The 20,690-nt window shown below is 32.2% G+C and overlaps 2 protein-coding genes across 2 annotated transcripts; both read right to left on the minus strand.

Moving 5' to 3' along the window:
* Nucleotides 1-1,542: 1,542 nt before the first annotated feature.
* Nucleotides 1,543-2,382, minus strand: TRIADDRAFT_15553 (uncharacterized protein; the record flags this gene model as incomplete). Its single annotated transcript, XM_002114783.1, has 1 exon — nt 1,543-2,382. A coding segment is annotated over one exon (840 nt), but the record flags the coding sequence as incomplete, so codon positions are not given.
* Nucleotides 2,383-5,525: 3,143 nt separating this feature from the next.
* On the minus strand, nt 5,526-19,722 carry TRIADDRAFT_28140 (uncharacterized protein; the record flags this gene model as incomplete). The annotated part of the gene is made up of 3 exons (XM_002114784.1): nt 5,526-5,662; nt 18,613-18,726; nt 19,638-19,722. Coding segments are annotated over 3 exons (336 nt in total), but the record flags the coding sequence as incomplete, so codon positions are not given.
* Between the last annotated feature and the right edge of the window lie 968 nt (nt 19,723-20,690).

The following is a 20,690-nucleotide window of genomic DNA, read 5'->3' on the forward strand; positions in this document are numbered from 1 at the left end:
AATTATCTTCTTAACATATACTAACAGTAGTCAAATTGGAATAAGCTGAAATAGTTATGTTCGTTTCCATATGCCTAGGGTAAATCCGCTTGTTAGAGTATACATACCTTTGGTGTTCTAGATCCATATAAAATTGAGTCGTCCTCTAATAGATTAATAGCTATGTTTTTTTGATGAATATAGACTAGTGCTTCCAATATATCCAGAGTGATGTCGTATAGGTTACCGATGCTAAGCGATTGAGAATTGGTTTTCATGACTTTGCAAAGCATTTCACCGTAAATTAGCTCGGTGCATATAACTCTGTAAAGCATTAAAAATTTATTATTTTATTTAGAGTTCTGTTTACTATAAATTATTAGTAAATAATAGTTCTTAATTTAATGTAGTAGTGCCAAAAACCTACAATATGCAATTATGCAGTGAAGACTTACAGTTGCAAAAGAATATCGTTTACATTTTCACCCGGTGAACAGGTATATCGAAGTTCAGAGTAGGAAGATAACCAAAGAAATTTGACAATTCCTTCTGGCTTACCTGACTCTTTCGATAATAGTCTTAATATTCTAGCTTCATTAGCCCACATATTGCGCTCTTTGTTACTGAATGATTTCAACATACCAAATACTTTATCGCTTTTCCAGTTCAGCCAAGCTGCCATAATAAGAAACTACAGAAGGAAGAGAAGAAGTGTCAATAAGAAAATGGAAAATATACTAACATGCAATAGTTATGTGTTATGTTTATTGTAAATTAATAAAGAAGTTTTAGAGCAAAAGAATAAAATTACATAGCTGTAATTTATAGAAATACGGTTAACACAGATCCAATATTATATGCTTATCGAAGTACTAGGTGCCTATTTAAATATTGCGATATTGAAGATCTGCCATGAAGCGTAAATCGCTTAATAGTTGTGTAGCTATGCAAATTGACACGTAGGAATATTTAAGAAAAAAGGAGATCATTATCTCAGTGGTGCTGATTATGCACACATATTTGAGTGTAGGAATAGTATACTTTTTATGATTCTGTTACGAACATAGATGAAAGGATCTTAAGGTATATACTGCACTGTTGGTGTATAGGACATTATTTAAATTTTGCTAGGTACTTTTAGATTGCTTATAAACATAAACGAGCTAGACAAAATGGCTACTAAGCAATTTATTTGTTCGTTACAAAAGCAACATTATATACCGGCCAAGCTCCTTATATACGTATTATCATTAAATTTAATACCTGTCCTTCTTTTAGCTGGCCACATTTTCTAATATTTACAATTGGCGGTTTATCAGCGGTTTCTAGATGGATTGATGAAATCAGTTTAGAACACCATATATTTATATATTCCATTAATTGAATGCTGGTATCTAATAAATGACTCTGTGTTCGATACTTACTTTTCATGGCTTCAAGTGGAACTGTGGGCGTAAAATTTCTAATGGTCCTTCTTGTGCTGTTAATAGTTGTATTGCTAGCTGAACTGGTGGAATAAACTTGTGATTTAGTGGCAGATGTTCGCCGAGAGCTGGCCCATGACCTCATTAATCTTTCTTTAAAACTTTTTGTCGTCGCTGTGTATAGTATCGGATTAATTGCTGAATTAATAGGTAAGCCTAGTACGGCGTAGTACGAAAATGTTCGAGCACCAATATTGACACCGAAAAATGTTAATATTGCTAAAACAATAGCTGGTAACCAGCAGGCAAGATCAGTAAATACGATCAGCATCATTTGAATCATAATTCGGCGTTGATTGAGAGCATCAGTTGATTGAACAGCTTGATTTGTTCGTTTAATTACGATGAACATATTTAAATATAATGTAAGTATAATGATAAAAATAACTGTATTGCAAAATATAAATAAGCATAAAGTGTACAGCCAAGCGGTATTACGAGCTGGCGATAAGCTGAAGGGTAGACATACGCTAGACGAGGAGTAAAATCCACTGAAGTAGGGCATTAATTGTGAAAATGCTGGTGCTAAAAAGATCAGTAATGTCGTAGGCCAAGCACAAAACATAATGAATTTGGCTTTTCTTATTCCCAGTTTGTTGATAGAAAATGGATAAACAATCCATAAATAACGATCTATAGTCATATTTAATAGGGTAAAAACCGACATTTCACTTGATATTGAGCTTATTATTCCGCAAATTTTGCAATATGGGCTATGTAGCCATGTTTTCTCTTCTTTAGCATATCTACCTTGCATATAGCGATCAGCTATACCAATTGATATTAAATAAACTCCCATCATAAAATCAGCGAAAGCTAAGTTTAAGATTAAAAAGCTTGGAACGCTTTTCTGTTCTATTTTAACGTTCCAGCGATATAGTAATACTACAAGATTACATAGAATTGCGAATACACCCATAACCCAAACCATAACTTTCAAGACTTTATCAGCAAGCATATCTTGACATGATGATAATACATCTAAAGCGGGGTAGCACTGTTTAATGCCAGGCTTCAAGCAACAGAAATATGTACTGCTTGAACGTCTGAAAATTGAAGATAAGAGTATCAAATGAAATTGAAGACTGAAAATGCTAGCAATATTTACTTCAATTACTGCTTTTGTTATTCTAGTGAGATCAATATAGGGTTAGTGAGTGCTTCCGAAGATTAAATAATTCCATTGGCCTAAGAGGATTGCATTACTCTTAACTGTAAGTAATATATCGGTAACGATCAGAAATAGCTATGCCGCCTGGCAAATTTTAGTAATAATAAATGAAAGTAATCATAAGGTAAATACATACATACAAGTAAATAATAGAACAGGTATGGGTCCTTAAAATTATAGTAGCTTGAAATAATTTGTACTCGTTTACAGAATTTTAAATTTACAAGCTATTCTATTATTAAGCTTTCTACTGTTATCGTAACTCAGATTTACTTGCTCTACGACCTCTAATATTAATTTTTAGTCGTTTGACTATTACATATATGTATATATGTATATATACTTTTATATATACTTACAGATAGTGCAAATGAGTAAGATATTGAAACGTATTTTCAGCGATTAATCCAAGATCAAAAGGGTTATTTGATATTGTCCTAGATATTAGATAAAGTATTAAGCTCAATAAAATTATGCTAGCTTAGATCTTTTAATCCTCTTCAAATGCGATCTGACTTACAATTCTGAAAGACTATTCATTCCAAAGAATACATCTGAGCTAATTGATTTCAATTGATTATTCTGTAATAATCTATTTAGTGAAATTGATAGTGATAGTTTGAATAAATATTATTATAATACAGATAGATATATAATATTATGAGCAAGCTAGTACTATATGTATGTATTTATGCCTCTTTCAGTGAAAGCAGCTAGTAATTAAAATGACTTACAATGTTTTTAATTGAGCTAAATCTTGAAATGAGCCGCTTTCAATGAATTCTATCCAATTATAACTTAAATCGCTATTGGAAATAAATACCAAGTGATTACAAAGATTACTTAATATTTTGTTGATATTAAAAGTAAACATACAGCAATTCTAAGTTCATCAAGCCATCGAAGGCTAAAGCAGAAATATTTTTTAAACTATTCTGTGCCAGATTCCTATAAATTTAAAGATGGTAAAATCAGCATAATTCTAGAAATGATAAAATATAAGAGAGAAATAGCAATGCGGCTACAACTTACAAGACAGTTAAATTGAAACACTGAGAAAAGGATCGATGAATGGTAGATAGCTGTTGGTTGCTTAGATTGCTACAGATGTAATAAGAGATCGATAAATTTTTGAAATTCGGTCAATATGATTAAATTAATAATAGATACATTTAATAGATTCACTATGTGTACGAGAAAATTATTGTATGGAGAAGATAGTACTAACAGAATTCGAAGTTCTGCACATTCAGAAAAAGCTCCAGATTCAATTTCTTGTACGTAATTTCCTTGAATATACCTAAATAATGTAAGAAAATTTAGCTGCGCTATTTGTTCATTATTAAACTAAATTATTTTGACGTGGAAAATATATAGTCAGTTTTCATTAAAAGATTAATGTGTTCCTAAGCACAAATTTACACACGAAACAGAATTACTAACAGAGAACGTAGCCTTTTAACATTTTGAAGAAAATGTTGTGGAATGATCGTCATGTTATTGTAGCTTAGATCCCTAATCGATTCGAAAAATATTCAAAATGCAGTAATTAAGATGAATAATTGTTAAATATTGAATAAGACATCATCATATTAATAGTTCAACATACAGAGCATAAAGACGAATCAAGCCTTTTAGGAATTCATTACTGCTTCCATCGTGGAATAAATGGTTATGGCTTAAATCGCTAAAAGAGATTACAATCCATGCTTTAGCTTTGATATAAAGATTGCTCGATTTTAATGTAGTAGTAGTTGAAGTTGAGATTAACGTTACGACTTACAGGAATCCTACATCAGATAATTTTGAAAACGGCTGGGCTGGCAATGTCTCAAATTGATTATGCGATAAGTATCTACAGTAAACCAATATAAGTTGTTATGCAGCGTATTATATAACTAAAATTGCAGCATGTGGTAAAATTTTATTGACTAAAGCAAGACAATATAAGAAATTTTTAATTTCAATTGATTAATGGTGCAAGCTATCCTTTAACATTTCAAAATATCATTTTAAACGACTATGCACATAGGAATAGAGATGAATTAAATATATTAGCTAACATGGCGGTAAGATCAACATTGAGGGGGCTTGGCAAAATTTGTAGTTTTCTGTTTCGGCAGTCTAATGAGGTGCTATTGCAAATGCAAGCGTTTGGACAAGTAATATTGGCTATATGAAGTATGGATAAGTATATATTTATGATGTTATAATATAGACGTAGAATTAATGATTCAAATTAATCTCTGAAGCATTGTAGATAGTCTCTATGATACAACCCTATTAGATTCCAATATTTACCGCAATGAAGTTCATCTGATCCATCTTGGCAATCTATAACGTGATTACACAATGTTTCCCATTTACGACATTTAGTCCACCGACAAACTGGACATGCTGATTGCCCTGTTAGAGAAATTTTTTTTTACATAGAATTGAATTTAGGTCGGAATATGGTTTTGCTAAATAAGAGCTAGAAAGTATATCCTCATAATTTTTCTACCACATGCAATCTGTTGCGAGTTATCCTTGCATTTATATCCATTGTTGCATTTGTAATCATTTTGCACACATTGGCCATCGTTACATTTAAAATCATTACTCCAACACGCCGTTACGTTAGCTATTTAAGTTCATGTCCAATTTGGTCGAATAGATATAAAAAGTAAATAAGCATGAAATATAATTAACAAAGTTTAAAAATATTATGATAACATATTACTGGCTACTTCTAATAAGTAATTACTTTTTTATACTATAAAATAAAAGCCATTTGCAGATTTAATGATCGATTATAAGAGAAGTACCGTACTATAGCATAGTATTTATTAGAAGTTTTAGTTACTAATTCTTTGAAGTGAGCCTGATTTCAATCAAAGATGTAGTTACATTTAATTTATTTCAAACTTACGGCAAAAAATTTCATCAGAATGATCGAGACAATTATTAATGTTGTCGCATGTATTTGCAAGCTGAATACAGCTGCCATCGTAACATTGAAATTGATTTTCATTGCAAGTTGATAAATCTATTGAGGAATGGAGATATTAGTTAATACTTGAGCAAACTAAGGTATATCGATTTCATTATTGTTTAAGAAAATGGATAGTAATTTATGCTGTATTACTTGAATTATTTCTATAGAATAGGCTAAATCCTCCTCCTTGATTAAAATGGTTTATGACCACCAATTTCAGGTACAACACGTTGCCAACGAAAGTCATTTTCTCTGGACTTTGGCTACCGCAGTATCGCCTGGTTGTATCTAGTCTTTCATATTCAGTTGATATAGTTAAATAGTTTTGCTGGCAATCGTAACGACTATTAGGTAGGTAAAAACGACTAAATTGTAGTGTGATTTCCGATATATTTCCAGACGGTTGTATAGTATAGATGCACTGAGATTGATTGGATGGCAGTTGTGGGAACCTGTATGAACTAATTTTATCGGATTTAGCGTGGTAAATTTCATCACATTTCGAAGCATTCCTTCCTATAAGGCAAAGGAGAGGACATAATATCAGTATATGGGTTTAAGTTACTCAAAACTTAGCTAAATTCATCAACTAAGATGTAGTTATCATACCACAGAAACTCCAGTGAGAATTATCTTGGCAATAATGAGATGAATACTTGCAAACTTGGTGTTTATTTTCGCACTGGCCGTTACTGCATTGGAATTCTGATGGCCAGCACGATTGAACTAGTAATAAAAATCATGATAGAATAATGTTAGAATAGAATATATGCGTATAAGGAGATATTTAGGCGAAATGTTAAGAAACCTGTACGATGTTAGCTTACTCTCTACTGGTATAAAAGATGTATTTATATGATGAAACTAAAGCAGTATTTTATGGTAGCATATTCGATAGTGATAAACGAAAAATTTAAACCAGCATGGTACCGTTAGTAACTCAAATCTATTTAAAAACTCATGTAATAAATAAATCTCGACGTGTAAAAGAATTTTTTGCTGTTGAAGAAAATCTATGAAAGTTTCTGTGCTGAAATTCTACCGCAATAACTTGGTAGACATTTAAGCAAATGATCACTCAAATGGGCATATTTCATATTTCATAACTATAGTAAAACCCTTACGTGCAGTCTTATTTCCGCATAGGTATTCATCTGAATGATCAGAGCAAGCGAATTCACCGTTGCATCTTTCTGTTGCATCTACACATTCTCCATTTTGGCATTGAAAACTATCTTTAGGGCAAGGTGTATAGTCTAAAATAAAAATTTATTTATATCAATACGTACTTATAGCCTAAATATAATCGACACATCACGAATTCTAAAGCACACATTATGCATACCGTATTAAAAATGAGAAAATAGTAAAAGATGAAGAGATATATCAGCTAATGTTGCACAATTTACTGATTTTCTCACAGCTTACATGATAAAGATTGATAGAATGCAAAAAATCCACCCCCGTTCTTAGGTAGTTCCAATAGACTTGCGGAACTGCTAATTCTCAATTGGATCAGTAACGATGATGAAGAAGAAATCATTACCGGAGGTATAGCCGAACCACAATATACACCTTGATAAATTCTTCGTGCGGCTAAGGTGTTACCGTCTCGAACAACGAGATAATCTTCTTTACAGTTTATAGATGGTCTCAGATAGAATCTTTTAAACGTTAAGACTACTCTGCTATTGGGATCCTTTAGCTGAATGTGATATAAGCATTCTGTCCCAATGTGATATCGCGATGGATAACCAAAAGACTGAATAATTCCATGATTGGAATTGTAATTGAAATTACAACCAGAGCTGTTTGTTACTGTTAATTGATTAAGAATTACTTTAAGTTAATAAAATTATTTATTCTTAAATTAATAATTATATTTGCAATACGTTAATAGTTTCAAAGAGCGAAATTATAATTTTAATTACCGCAATTATATTCGTCTGATTCATCGATGCAGTCAATAACGGAATTGCATCTATAGGTATCGGGAAAAGCTAACATAGGTAGACATAGGCCGTCGCTGCATCTATATTCTCCTGGTATACACCCTATGTTTTTATCTTAAATAATTAATTTGAGGAGAGGAAATACTTTAGTGGAGTTGGAATCATAAAATAATGAAAAATCTGACGTGAAAAATTAGATAGCATGATGACTATTGACGACATATAAATTTGTATTGGTTCGCCTAGTCTTATACTATAAATAGTACAAGTGCGTCGTTTCATCCTCTTAGCCACCTTACGTACTACAATTAGCTGAAATTATTACAAAATTCATCAGATGAAATCATCTAAGATGCGAAAGGATCTTAAAAAATTGAGGGGATAATATATCGTAACGACTGAAGCAGATTTAGTAACTACCACAAGTAAGTAATAAATTCATGAAATTGTCGCACTGAGGCACTATTATTTAAAATGATTCTGCAAGTTTAATGCAGTGGTTTGTTAAACTTACCAAATTGCATTTGGTAGGTAATATTTACAACATATTGGTGATCAAATACTCCATAGGGATTGTACTGAAAATTGAGCATAGCTATAGTTGCGTTAATTCCGTTTATTAGCCGTTGGAATGTATTCGAGGTATGAATGCCACATTGAGAGTTTGAGACTAGTCCGTCTTGAAAGTTCTTCAAACTGTCTAGTTGAATAGCTGCTTTAGAACAGACAACTTGATCTTGATTACCAATATTAACTCCTAAATGAAACATATTGTAGGTAAAATGGATGCCAACACCTTGCCTGTGATTAATTATAAAGCAGTATGTTGCCAGCTTATATGTAAGAGTTGATGGAATTGGAAGAATCATTGTTCTTTTTAATGCTGTCTCTGTAAAATCGCAATTACCGCTTTTAATACCTATAAAAATTTAGGTAAGTGAAATAATTGAATCAGAAACAGTATCGGAAAATGTTTTAAGTTTACCCCCAAAAATAAATTTTATACCTAATTGAGTATTGGAATCGACAATGTACGCTCTAAATCCAAAATTTCTCGTGTTATTACCAATTTGAATCCCAGTCGCATTCCATTTGTAAAGCAGATATAACGTCGATCCAGGTGTAATTTCCATACTTGGCGATTTTTGACCGCAATATCGACCAAGTAAAGTGCCTTGAGAACTATCACCTACTCGAATTTCTAAATAATTTTCCGCACAATGCTTGGAATTTCTATCACCGATGTTGAAATTAATAAAAATTAACTTCAAAAAGCGATCACGACCTTGTAGTTGGTAAGTACAGAAATTATCGCTAGCTACGGTTTTAATAGAAGAATCAAATGTTGGTGATTGAAAGAAACTAGACGATGAATCGGATGTCACTTTTTGATGACAGCTAGAACCTAATGGAAATAAAATTAAAAGTGGTATAGGTTAGGAGTTTATTAGGTAGGAAAGAAGAATAAAAATATCTGATAATAGCGTTACCTAATGAATAGTGGACAGGGTGGGTACATAGACTATTGCGTATCTCCATGTATCCAATATCTACGGTATTTAGACTAGTACCGTATCCTCCACTTGATATGATTAATTCAATCTATCTCAGAATGTTAATTATTATTTATAATTAATTAAACTGATGTGGAAATAAATTGGAATTTAATGTACTTATCTAGGTATCACATAAGCATAGAAACTAGATTTATTAGTAATCCATAAAGCTTTAACCTGTACAACTTTCGTGAGAGCAATAGGAATAGTTTGAACTCTCCACTGGTTATCTACAGGATGCGTAGATAGCCATACCAGGATTGGCTTACTGTCGTTGATGGTAGTATATTTTATTTGTAAATTAATACTTGACTCAATTGGGAATTTATACCATAAGATCATGCATAAACCATTTGTAGTACTGGAGATATAAGGGCTCTTTAGTGAAATCGTTGTTGGCTTGTTGGCTAATTGGAACCTGTATATACTTCTAAACTGGCCTGAACGATTATGAAGAAGCTGTGCTAAGTAGCTAGTATGGTATTAAGTAAAGGATATGATTTGATAAAATAATGTGCCGTATACGAGTAGTTTATAGAAGACTTTCAATTGTATATCTATGATGTCATATAATACTCAGATCTTTGAGACTACTAGAAATCTATTAATATTACGTTCTAATAGTAAGTTATCTTTCATTTATCGGTTGTAAACTGTTACCTATACACCAAATAAGTTGATATACTTATAGACTATCGCTAACTGATGCAAATGTTATGCGATAAAGATAAATTAGCTGAAGTTTCATAACATACGATATAAACCGTAGCAACAGATGCTACCAGTACCTGATCCTTTCGTTATCCAATAATTTTTTGCAGACTCAGTATGCCAGTAGCTAATGTTACGGTCTGGATTAAATTGTGTAACTTGGCCTAATGCTGAAGCTAGCACATGAATAACAATTATTATACAGCAGATAAGCTCGATCTAAAGAATTGATTACTATTACAGGAACATATCAACGAAGATAAAATTTACCGATTATTTTCCCAACAGTTATCCAAGATACATTGACTGAAAGAGCCAGCGAAGATTTTTGCAATAGTGTTGATGATTTAGTTATATATTGCATGTCAACTTGATTGCTAGATGCTTCTAGAGAGAAAGGCATCAGTGACAGATCAATTGTGCTAAGTGTTGGCGAAAAGGCTTTAATTGCGTCTTTAATATCTATTTTATGAGACTTTAAATCGGTTAATTCACTGCTGTTGAGTAGTTCAAGGCCATCAATTTGGATATTCAAGGCAATAACTCCATCATCCTGGCTTCGAATACTGTAAGTGCAATTCTTAGTTAAGTCAATCTCCAGCGAACCTTTGGATGTTGTATAAACTCTCGAACAGCTAGCTTGCCGATCTGAAAAAGAAATTGACCGTCATTTATAATTACATCGAAGTAATCATGATAAGAATTAGATCAATAACAAACTACGAGAAGGTTTTCCAAATATCGTAATTTTAACGATTCTAGCGTTAAGATAGCTTCAGTAAGAAGTAATAACTATTGCGATTCAATAAGTTAGAGTTATTTCGAATATTTAAAAGTAATGATACGATACGTTTATATAGGCGAAATTAAACATTTAGCGAATGGAAGAGTTCTAGGCTGGTGCGATTAGCTATGTATCATGGTGTAATACTTTCAATGCTACTATGCTTAAGGTTAATGTTTTATGAAATTTCAGATAGTCTTTGACAAAATTGTTTAATACTTACTAAATCTACTGGCCACGGCCTTAAATCCCTTCTCTACTTTTGAATACCGAAGCCGGTTAGAATGAAATTTAACCCATAACCAATTTGATGTAGCCACCATGACAATTTTGACATCTTTACATAATTTTCCAATTAATTCTGAGGTGGATAAGGCTCCATCTCTTACTTCTAGGTAATCGTTGTCTTCCGTACAATCGTCATCTAGTGGTAGGCGAAAATGATCAAACTTCAAGTCTTGTATATCAATTTGAATGCGGTGCCCGGGATCGATAGTTAATTTGTAAGTAAAATCACTTATGAGCGGATATGGCAATGGATAATTTGGTGATGTAAATTCTATAACGTCAGTGACCTTTTTTAGACGGATAATTTGTTCTTTTTGCTGCGTCTGAGCTGTAATTTGAAATAAATAATTGCAAATCCACTTAATTTATCTTTATACAAGATGATTCAGATTGTAAATATCTATCGATCGATTACTTTTTAAATATTGTTAATTTAACGAGAGTACATAAAAGTAAAGCTAAATGAATTTTAATAACAAAACTACCATGTAAAATAAAAATAAAAATTAAATATTTTACCTAAAAAATTTTCCAAGTGAAACTTGTATTTTACTTCGATATTTTTTTCGTAAAATGAATTAAGAATTTGCATCGGAGTCTTGGTATTTATAGCTATTATTTGATCCGGATAGTCATTCGGACATAAATTTATTCGTGTATTAGTATCAATTTTCATTTGCAAATAATTGATCGCGCATTGGATTAATGGTCGATTAGTTGTATAGTCCACAAGTTTGAGTCTTATATAAAAGCTGTTGATTTGTTTTGGAATGGAGAGAAGGGTTGTACACTGCATTGTATAAGGCGAAAAAAATGGATACCAGGGTGATTGAAAATATATCTGCCCATTGCTATCGTATACTTTAGCTTGCATATTAGCTTGTTTTGGACAATCTAAGTTTTCAATAATAAAAATTAACAACATAACTAACATTAGAGAGCTGGAAAGTGGGAATATATGATAATCAAGAAATATCGTGGAGATATACTAAAAGTACGGTAGAGGCTATCTTGGATTTATATCTTTAACTGAGCTAACCAATTTTTTTCATTCGGATTACAGCGCATAATAGAACAGCTAAAGAAATTTTAATTTTCATAGCTATATACTTTACCTGTGTTATTAAGATTACAGTTTAGACACACTATAATATCATCGATTGCTAAAGAATCTGTCGGTTTTTCTTGCCAGACTCTAATATTTAGCTAAGTGAAATAAAATTGGAATGAATAGTCTGGTTAGTGATATTTTATTATCTAAAATCTCGTAATGGTCATAACATTAACGTCAATTTACATTTGGATGCCATTGCTACTAACTTTCTGATAAATACATGCAGACAATATTATAAACTCTGCATTCTATGCAATACCATATACATACTATAAAATGAACTTACATTTATACCGGCTATTCCTTTGCTTAACTTGGGTATATTCAGTATAGGAAATTGAACGAATGACCAATCAGCAATTAATTTAAATTGCAAGCAATACTTTGTAGAATTGACTGGTTGTGTAACGCCTAGTATTGAATAGGTAAGGTATATTCTGATCGGGAAATTTGATCCATGAAAGAGCCAGAAGCCGACATGAACTTGGCTAGAGCCTGGAATGGTGACAGTGGTAGAAATAGAGGCATTGGTTGCAGGCGTAAATTGATTGAGAGGATTTAGAACCAAATAATGCCCTAAGTATTAAAAATTTAATTTCATATTTTTGTATTTTGCCTATGTATGTAATATCATTACATAGATTATTACGTGAAAATTACCTTGACCATCTCGGCCCTTTGTATGATCACGATTTAATAATCCAATCTCAGCAGCACCAATAACTTTGTCAGAGGCATTCTTCGCAGAGAGAATTCGCCACCAACGATGACCATCTATGTTATCAACCTGCCACAGACATGGTATTTCAAATGAACATCTATATTTTGAGCCCGACCAAAATTCTTCTGATTCTAGGATTATTATTACCATAGAAACGTAAAGAAATTAAAGACTTAGTAGGACTTTATGTAAGAAGATAGTTGTTAAATCGTTTGACTATGTATGTCAAGACTAGATCCTAACATTACGATAGGCTATGAAAAGAAATTCATATACACATGGTATACTAGTATAATATCAGATTGTACAAATTAAACAGAACTTACTAATATACGAAATCTTCAAACTAAAAAGCTTCTTTCTCTTATGAATTGCCTGATAAGCAACGCTTCCAAACGATATTTCAAAGCTTAAGCCGCTGTTAGTTGTTGACAAAGACTTGGGCAATTCTTGGTTTAGTAAGCAATAATGATCAGGATATGCCGTTATTAGCTTATCATTTCCGTCATGTATGGTTATAGTCGAAGAACACGCCAAAACATTCGATGAAAATTCAGGATCAACAGTCAGCTGTGCCTGTAAGGTTCCACTGTCTTCTGGTTGTCTAAGAATTGTAAAGCGGCATTGACTATTAAAAAAGGTTGGAGTAATTGGATTCCATCCTACTGTATCTGACTGCGAACCAAAGTTAGCTAGTTGATTGCTGACATTGCAAATTCCTATAAGATTAATGAGGATACGAGTCAGTGATGACTATAAAATACCCGAGAAAATTTATTCTATAATACTCATAAAGGTATTACCAGCTGTTCCCTTCTGCAGATCTGGTTGTTGGACAGAGATTGCAGTAGCTTTAAATCCTGGATAAGTTGAAGGTTTCTTACGTTTTTGAGTGACAAAAATCACCTGCAATCGATCTCCTCTGGACGCAATAGACGTAATTAAATTAGGTTGACATAAATGCGCTAAACTTTGACGATGATCACGTATTTCAACGTAATCGTAGCATTGTTCAGGATTACCCACAGGCAGAGGTAGAGAAATGGTCGAGAAACTCATATATATATGATTTAATGAGGATGTTGTTTGTAGAGAATAGACATAAATTCCGTCAGACGGATACCCATTTGGAAAATTCGGTGATTCAAAGGTAGTGCTTTTCTTGACGTGGATGGGTGTAAATTGTGTTATTTCTAATGTAAAAGCATAGTACACAGATAATAGTTAATGTTTGATATTAAGTCATAGAGAAGAGCTAAGGTACTACTTAGGATTTCTGTAAATTCGCTGTCGTTTCGATGACATGATTTGTTATGTTAACATAGCACGTATTTAGGATACAATAAAATGTTTCTGGCGAACTAAAGGACGGCCTAATTTCTGTTACTATTCTACGCTATACTTATCATTAGAAATGTTGTAAATGATATTTGTTACTATTAGCAATACGCATACTTAGCCAAATAAAATTGTAATCATTTACTATAATTGTTAGGAGAAAAATAAATATCTAAATGAAGAATATTTTGAAGGTGTTTTTATTACCTATTCCTAATAGATTTAGTGAGATTGCTATTAGATTTATCAATAGTACTAATACCAACGGTAGAATGTTACCTTTGTAGCTGATGGTAATAGTTTCACCAAATTTAAGTTCTTTCATGTTAACAGATATGAAAAATCTTGAAGAAATGGAAATTACGCTAGCTGAATGTGGTAATTGACTTGCTAAATCTAATCGATGGGTGGTGTTGGTCAAATTTAAATACTGATTTAAATTTACATTCGTTTTACTGATAGTGGTTGTAATTCGAAAATAAACTTGAGTGGCAGACTTTAGCTGAATTTGGAACCAGCATGGTCTGTTATACTGTATACCAGCAGGGAAACGAGGAGTCGTTAGAGTTTCCTCTAATGAGGACCAAGTTGAATTGCATCGATCTAGTTCGAGTTTATGCAGGCAAATTTTAATAAGTTATATATGGTCAAGTTTTGGTTAGAATAATGCAATCATAGTTTTTACTAGCTCTAATAGATAAAACTGCATATATAATATACAGGCTTTTAGAGCATAAAATTACCTTCATAGCTTGAATATTGCAGCTGAAATCGAATTTGATTTTTTAATAGGATGCTACTTGGCACTAATTCTAACTTGATGATATTCTCTGGTGAAATAATCGTCATATTAGGCGTTTTCTGGCAGAAATGAAATGCTGGTACGCGATCTGTAGTCGAACTGAAGTATATATTCAAGGCATGAACGCAGCCAATTCCTTCAAGATACCGTGATGGATGATCTTGAGCAGAGAGAGCAATGAAAGGTATATGGTTTGCTGTACTCGCAGTCTGGATGGAATAAGTATATGTCCGTATGGGTTGATAATTTTTAGGATAATATAACGTTGAGAGCAAATTAGCATCAGGCTGGATTACAGTATTGATGAGCTTGCCTTGTGAACTCGCTAAATTAACATAAAAGGATAATGATGATTTAAGATCAGAAATACTGGAGGTAGAAAGGTATAGACAGAGATGGAAATTTTAGTCATGACAACGAGCAATTAAGAAATTTTATGACAATTATACTATAAAGGTGATTAAATCATTATGCTAAAATAGTGATAGATCGGAAAGTAGGGAGTAAATGTATAGTTAAGAATTTACTCAGTCACATGATTTTATTGCTTTACTAACTAAAGAAGGTTTAGGAATATTTAAATAAAACATATGGACATAGATATCGGGTCCGTTAAATTTGACACAGTACCTAGTTTTGTATTCGCAATGCAGTGGCCACTAAATCCAATGGATGCTCGATTATCATGAATGGATTTTACAATAAGTCGTACAGTAGTGATATCGCTATTATTGACAATGATCTTATCAATTTGTGGTGAGTTATGGTATAATTTTGCAATTAAAACTGTTTTGGATTGGCGTTGGCTAGTAATTTCTAAATAATTAGCATATTTCCTATTCAAATATATCTGATTTGATTGATTCTCTACAGTTGAGAGGGTAAGACTGTCGAAGAAAAGTTCTGAAAATGCTGTTTTGCTTTTCGATTTAATAGTTACGACATATTCCGAATTTGATCCGTTGGCAAGTAGCTGTATTGATTGACCGACACAATAATTATCAACTTCCGTTGGTGCTACGTAAAAGGACGTAGTAATTTATGTTATTATGGTGAAAACTGCTAATAAGTAAAATATTTTGAAAGATCACATTAATTACCTAATATTGGTGATGATTTGAAGCTTGATTGTAAATGAAACGAACGGTCTGTATTAGACGGATTCCACTTTCTTACTACAACTACGGTCATGATACTCATTGATGATGTGATGGTATAATTAAGTCCTTGATCATCAATTTGCTGGCATATTCTAATTATTAGATTATCCAGTGTAGCTTCTTTGCCATCAAAGATCTCAATGTAATCGTCGCTTGTAGCGCACTGGCCGCTAGATCGGGATGAAAGAAATTTATTTATGGATAAAACGATAGTTTCGTTAGACTTTGTGGCCATAAGCTGGTATATACAACTCCTATTTGTTGGTATTGACATATCTATACTTGAGATGTTTATATTCCCTTGGCCGGATAATGTTTTGTGGCACGTTTCAACTGCAAAATTATGTACATCAAGAACATTCATTATGTTAATCTGATGCCAGATCTCTTCATCAAGAGCTATAAAATATGTTTAGATGAGATTTGATATGATTGATGAAATATATGACCAGTACGTAAATATTGCTTACTTACCGTAATAATATTTCGCTGTAAATCCAACTCCAGTATATAAGCCATTACTGTGAAATCTTACATTTAGACTAGAATTTGATTGGAAAGGTATTCCGACAGCGGTGGAACTACAAATAGGACCGGCTACGTAGTCCACTTGATTTTGATAAAGATAAATTCTATCACCTAAGCAGCTCGCATCACTAATATCGAGCTCAATCAAATCAAATTTTAAAATAATTGTCTTATTTGGACGGGCTGGAAAGTGATAGATACAATTCAAATTAACACTGTAGTTATGTGGATAATTTGGGCTAGTTATGATACCAGAATCATCGATGATTGTTCTGTTGCAGACGAGCTCTAAGGACATAAATAGACAAAGGAAATGGGATTTGAAATTATTATAATTTTTATTATTAGTGCTGACCAGTTCGCAAATTATTTAACAGGCGATATGGTACCGTGATCCTAATTGGTAGTTATATATATCTAATATTGATCGTCTATTAAAAATTTCTACCTTTCTTGCAGATATAGCCTAATCGATCAGTAAAATTTTTAGCTCTCCATTTTCCATTTTCTAATGTAATTGGTCCAGAAACTTGAGATTCGCTCTCTTTTGCCCAATTTGTGTAATTAACGTTATTTACATTATCAGGAAACCAGCGGAATCCTGGGTAATCGTTTTGATCTAAACTAAAACTACTTATATGAATACCCAACCAGATTGGTCGAAACAGTATTGATGCCAAATATTGGTTTTCTTCTTGATTTTTAATTGATACTAGATGTGCTTGATATTGAAGACATTGCTCTTCAGCTGTAGCATAACTTTGCTGATAGTAAATAAACATGAAGTTATACAAGTTACTGCCAAATAGACTCCATGCTGATCCTATAATACAATCCAAAAACAACAAATGATGCAAAATTTCTATTGAAAAATGTTAGAAATAAATTTTCGTGGGCAGTATTTACCTGCTTTATATTTAATGTTCACGATGAAGTGATACCGATTGCGAATATAGATTGTTAGATAAGTTATAGGCCCTATGTTGATAAATCGGTTGTGCAGTTTAAAATCGCAAATTGAATAGGTTTTAGCAATGGTCGGTAGGAATAGATCGATGGTATTTTGACATTTCCTGCCAATTTGATCGAAATCAACAGATTTAAATTCTAATTCTGTTGTATGATGTACTGGCAATGTTATTTTTATGTTGTACTGCCAACAATGGCTCGGATAACTTTGATTACCACGAATTTGAATAGAACCTGATGACTGATTAAAGACTAGATTGCAATTGGATGTCGAACCTGTAGAGAAATTGGAGAACGTAAAATTTATTATATGTATAAAGGGTTTCAAACTTTAAACGCAATATAGATAATGATGAATACTGTGCTTTTTCTTTATTAATAGTGAAAGCTACTACATAGGAGCTAATCTTTATTATTAATTTTTCAGTAATTTTATATTGCCTTGCTATATTACAAACTAAATTAGTGATTGTTGGTAATTGCGTTGCATTTCAGTTTTGGAAACTGGAAAAGCAGCTGCTCTACTATTTTTCTTCCCATTTAAGGTGACTATATGATACTAAGCAAGTATTTTATAAGTATTCGTTGAATTATAGTGATCTTCTAAAAGTCACTTATTTCATCTATTCAATGTAACCTTATGCGATATCGGTATTTAAGCTTATGAATGGAATTTATTTATAAAATTTACATTAATTACATATCTTGGTCTACTGTTTTTTACACTAAAAAATAACTTTATTAACCAGGTTCATCTTACAATTGCCTACAGAGATAATAACTCAAACACGAGGCAGTTAATTTCTATTTTGGTGTTGTAAGATTTTGAAGCAATGTAGTGATAATAACTGTCGATACAACTCATATTGTAAATAGTTGTTATTGCGATGATCGTTACGGTACTTGAATGGTTCGTATAAGCATTTCGTATACCAGCGGTACTTTAAGATCTAATTTTATGAAATTAATTTTTTATGCCTGTATTATCTGAAATATTTATCAAGCTAGTAATGATGACTAAATTGAAAGTGTGATTATGTAAGTACTCTAGCATTGTATGAGATATAGCAATCTTTACCGCAATTCAATTCATCACTCCAGTCTGGACAGTCATATTTGCCATCGCAAACTTTGTTAGATTGTATACATTGTCCATAACTACAATTAAAATGTTGAGAAGGACATGTCGTAGCTGCAGAATTGACAAATTAGATATAAATTAGTTAATTATACAATTCGATAATGGAAGCATACCAATAAAATTGTGTCCTTAATGGTAACATACCTTGTTCTATGGCTTTGTATTTCAAGCTAAATCCATAGTATTTCGATTGTTGTCGATAGGTTGCATTAGTAAGTAATGTCAGTTCGACAACGTTGCCACACGAAATATAAGGTAATGGAATAGATTTACCACAATATCTTCTCATATTTACTGTTTTGCTTGTTGAGCATTTTACATCTTTAATAAGTAAGCTTTCACATCCACATGCGTCACAAGATGCAATCTCGATGTCTTCAAATGTAATAATAATGAAATATTTAGGATCAACAGAAATAGTATAATGACATGTATTCCTATTTTGATATGTTTTTGGATAACCAATCGATCTGATACTGCCTGATGTTGCAGTAAAATATTTATTGCAGCTTTTGGGATTAACTAAAAATAGGAATAAGATTGAAAAAATATTATCTAGACCATTTTTGATATTCGATCGAGTTAGGATCATGCGACATATATATTTTTCATCTTAATTTCTTGCTATACTGATAGAAATGTCAGCTACATTTATATACTAGTAAATTAGCACACGCGGTTAATACGAAAAAGAAATCTTACAGTTTGTGCTAAAAAAGCTTATTATTACCGCAATTTAATCCATTACTATCCATACAATCGTGGATATTTTGACATTGTTTCTGTTTATCAACACAACGATGAAAATGGCAGCTAAAATTGCCATAAGAACATGTTTTCAGTCCTGAAAATAAATATGTAAAATATTATTAATGTATAGTATCAATATTTATTAATAAACAGCTTTATTACTATAATTTCTTTTCCGTTTCAAACATGAATTAATATAATCTACAATATACCGCAATATTGTTCGTCGTCACCGTCAAAGCAATCCTGATAACCATCGCAGACGCTTTTTATATTGATGCACTGTCCATTGGAACATGCTGCTTCCGATTGACTGCTGCATTGTCGATATGCTACGATTAATTAATAGAAACCAAAATGAAGAGAATATGGTATGTGAAATCTTTTATCTTACAAGAAGCTTATTAATTTTATTAAAAAAAGTTTAATTTGGGCCCTATAGTGATTACAAATTTAAATTTCGATAATTAATTGATTTTGCCGTGGTCATACTAAATAATTGTTCGAAATTATTAGTAAGCACATTTTTTAAGGTTTAAAAGTAAAACAGTCTTTCTGCTATACCGAAAACGATCTCAGAAATTAAATAGCTAAATATGCGAAATATCATTTTGTACTAAAAATTACTATGATCCAGTAAGTAGCTAACATTAATCAAAAGTTTTCTGTGCACTCTGTATGTTATGCTCTATACACTCTAAGATGGCAATTCAAAATTTTTATGGCTTGAAGTGAGCTGGTGTCACGGTACGCCGTTACTAATTAAGTAACTGTCGATTAATGAATGCTTATGAATAGATAAGATAAGGTTATTTGCTATGTTTTAATGCGCTTGTAGCTGATAATAGGATGGTAGAAATGAGATAAAAACAGAAGTTGTTAGCAGTTAATTTACTGTAGGTTTATAAGGTGTGTTAATCTCTAAAAATTAAGCTGTATGAGGACGAAGGCTAAGCGTCTTAACACCTGATAGCTTGTAGCTATCTAAGTCTGAGAATATCGACATGTATATTTAGTAATGGTATTATACTAATTAATGTAACTTGTAAAGCATGAATTCTCACTCGTTAATATTGGAATTCACTGTAGAAACCTATTTAAGCGCGTGTGTTTGTAGAATAAAGTAAGTAATTGCTCAAGAAACGGCAAGACTCATATCGTGAAGAATAGTGTAATAATTAGTCAGTTGTCTGTGGAGATCAGCCGAGAAATCGAGTTCTCAAATACTTCTCTCATAGAAACTGAAAGTACTGGGAGAAATAGCC

Source organism: Trichoplax adhaerens, genomic scaffold (assembly GCF_000150275.1).
Source record: "Trichoplax adhaerens TRIADscaffold_8 genomic scaffold, whole genome shotgun sequence".
NCBI lineage: Eukaryota > Metazoa > Placozoa > Uniplacotomia > Trichoplacea > Trichoplacidae > Trichoplax > Trichoplax adhaerens.